This window comes from Macrobrachium rosenbergii, chromosome 37 (assembly GCF_040412425.1).
Source record: "Macrobrachium rosenbergii isolate ZJJX-2024 chromosome 37, ASM4041242v1, whole genome shotgun sequence".
NCBI classification, from domain to species: Eukaryota; Metazoa; Arthropoda; class Malacostraca; order Decapoda; family Palaemonidae; genus Macrobrachium; species Macrobrachium rosenbergii.
The window spans coordinates 43945108-43947858 of record NC_089777.1 but is presented as its reverse complement, the minus strand read 5'-3'; the positions used below and the strand labels follow the sequence as shown (position 1 = coordinate 43947858).

At 46.0% G+C, this 2751-nt stretch overlaps 1 protein-coding gene across 1 annotated transcript in view; it reads left to right on the top strand.

Moving 5' to 3' along the window:
• Window positions 1-2290: 2290 nt before the first annotated feature.
• LOC136825221 (tetra-peptide repeat homeobox protein 1-like) overlaps window positions 2291-2751 on the top strand; it is a 510-nt gene continuing 49 nt past the window's right edge. Inside the window, exon 1 of the mRNA XM_067081245.1 lies at window positions 2291-2751. This exon is cut by the window's right edge and continues 49 nt beyond it. Coding sequence (XP_066937346.1) covers window positions 2291-2751 — 461 coding nt within the window.

The window sequence follows — 2751 nt, the reverse complement described above, 5'->3', positions numbered from 1 at the left end:
AAATGTCACGAGACCAGAAGTAAACATTAGAGTACAATTATTAGTCATGTGGAGCTAAGATTTGTTTGATAATGGAGAATAACAATTTCTTCCTTCTCAATGCATAACCTCTTGGCAGTCCGGACTGCCGTGTGCATGTTAAGATTCAGCATTTTTGTCTTACCCTAGTGCGTTGGAGATTTTAATATTTCGATAGGATCGATGTATTGTTTTCATTAAGCCACATTTAAATTATTTTGACAGTGCAAGGAAAAGTTCCTTTACACACCATAAGTGTATAACCCCCGTAAGCCTTTTATTAGTTCTGCAGCATCTCTCCACAAAAAAATATACATATAGGCTTACGTTAGCTTGGGCTAATCCTCTTTCATTAAGAACCCTTGAGTCTTTCAGACACCCTGAAATTTGAGTCTTATTCAGCCATATTAATTCTCTTTCATTTCGAACAATTGAGTCTTTCAGACACCCTGACATTTTTCTTATTCAGACATATTAAATTTCTTTCCGTTACAAGCAACATTGAGTCTTATTCAGACATATTAATTTTTTTCATTACGAACAACTTGAATCTATTCAGACACCCTGAATCTGTTCATTTGAACAATATTGAGTCTCTTCAGACATACTGAACCTGTTCACTCGAACAGCCTTGAGTCTTTTAGACACATTGAGCCCAGTTCATCACGAACAAACTTAAGTCTTTCAAGACAACCCCAAGTCTATTCAGACACCATGAATCTGTTCATTCCAAATAATATTGAGTCTCTTCAGACATATTGAGCCTGTTCACTCGAACAGCCCTGAGTCTTTTCAAACATTGATTTTCTAAAGGGTCACACCCATATAAGCGTTATCTCAAGGTGTCTATGACATCCAGAGCCCAGCAAAATGAGGACTTCAAGTTCTACATGTCTGGTGGAAAGGACATAGGACTGTCAGGAGAAGCCTTGAGGGACTGGGTCCAAGAGAGAGTAGATGATGCCAAGGTGGAAAGAGAGGTCTGAACGAATAACCCGGGAGAAATGAGAAGAAGCAGAATGACAAGAGCAGTGTAGGCTCTCTCATAAGAAAATGGGACGAAGCTGAGCCTGAAACCTGGCACGACCTTATTGAAAAGGTCCAGATAACCTATCAACCCTCTACTGAAGAAGTGTCTCTGATCATGGGACGGCACCTTGAAGGGAAAGCTGCCATTGCCTTCAATGCTCTCCCTCCTGAGGATCAAGGAAATTTTGCCCTTGTCTGCCAAGCTATCATAAAGGCTTTTGAAATAACTCCCGACTGTTGGAGGAAAAGGTGGAGAAATATGCCCAAAGAATCAGACCAAACCTGGTCTGAGTGGATTTTTAAAAAGACCCAAGCCTTAAAGTGATGGCTAGAATCTCTCAAAGCCACGAGTGCAGAGGGAATCCTTGAACTCTTCCAGCTCAAGGACTTTTTGCATTATGCCCCGCCAGCCCTTGCCACCCATCTATGTGACGAGGTGCCTAAGACAGCAGTTGAGTGCTTCGCTGGGGTGACATTTGGGATACGCATCATCCCCATCTTAGTTCCCATGGACGAAAATTTTACCCCTCCTTGCCTGCCTCAATCAACTCCCAGCAACCTCTCAAAAATGGGCACCCCATAAGAAACCTGTGTGTGGGCATTGTAAGAGAACAGGGCACCCCACTGAACAGTGCTGCTCGAAGGCTGAGAATCAGCCAGGAGACCCCTCTATGTCCTCAAATGGGACAACATCCCAACGAGCCACACCTGGGTCGTGGACGAAGGGTAAAGGGCCTGCTCCCTCCAATGGGACTGCTTCCTCCAATGGGACAGTCCCAGGTAAAGATTATAGCCAGACTTATTGCCTCACTTGCGAAATCTATGGGCACTCCACCCAATGGGCAAAATGTCCTAGTAATAATAAGTCAAGTACTCCTGCCCTTGCCGTGGTAGTCATCGACCCCACCTCCCTAGGTCCTACAGCCCAGGGTCCCATATATGTGGCACCTCCCCAAGGTAGATGCCTCGCCAGCCAGATCAAAGCATTTGATGACTCTGGTACACTAATATCCTTTGTAAGGGAAGACAAAGTTTCCCATGGAGCTACCATTAACAGATGTAAACTCATCACGATTGAAGGCATCACTCACTTTAAGATGATACTTCCTACTGTCAAGTTGAGGATCACGAGACCTCATAGATACATTCCTGGAGGTTATGACCTCCTCCTGGGACAGGACTTCCAGTCCTCATCTAAGTTACAGCCATTCAGACGTCCAATCCCCCAAATCATTCATTAGGCATGAGTAAGCCTCAAATGCCTGCATTCATTCCACTTCTGGTGCCCGGCCCTGCCCCAGTGCCAATGCCAGGGCCCCAAATAGATCCCCCTCCAGGAGATCCCAACCTCGATTTGCAATCTCTGCCAGTGACACTTGCGTGCACTGAGCAGTGCCAAGCTCCATCCGCCCTGGACGATGAGCAAATTCCAAATAAAATATTAGTGCCTGACCCTGCCTTAGTGCCATTGCCAGAGCATGCCCCCGATCTCTGTTCCAGAGATACCAGTCCAGGTCCCCTCTCTTCTCCTGGCTTGACTCCACTACCAGTGTCAGTAAGTGAGACAGATCCCTCAAACCACAGTGGAAGCCCACCCAAAGGTGTGGCCTCGCAACCCGTGCCTGAGCTGGTTAATCTTACATGCGAGCCTCTCACGCCCCCCAAGGCCATTTCCTCTCTGTCTCAATCTGCCGCAGACACAAG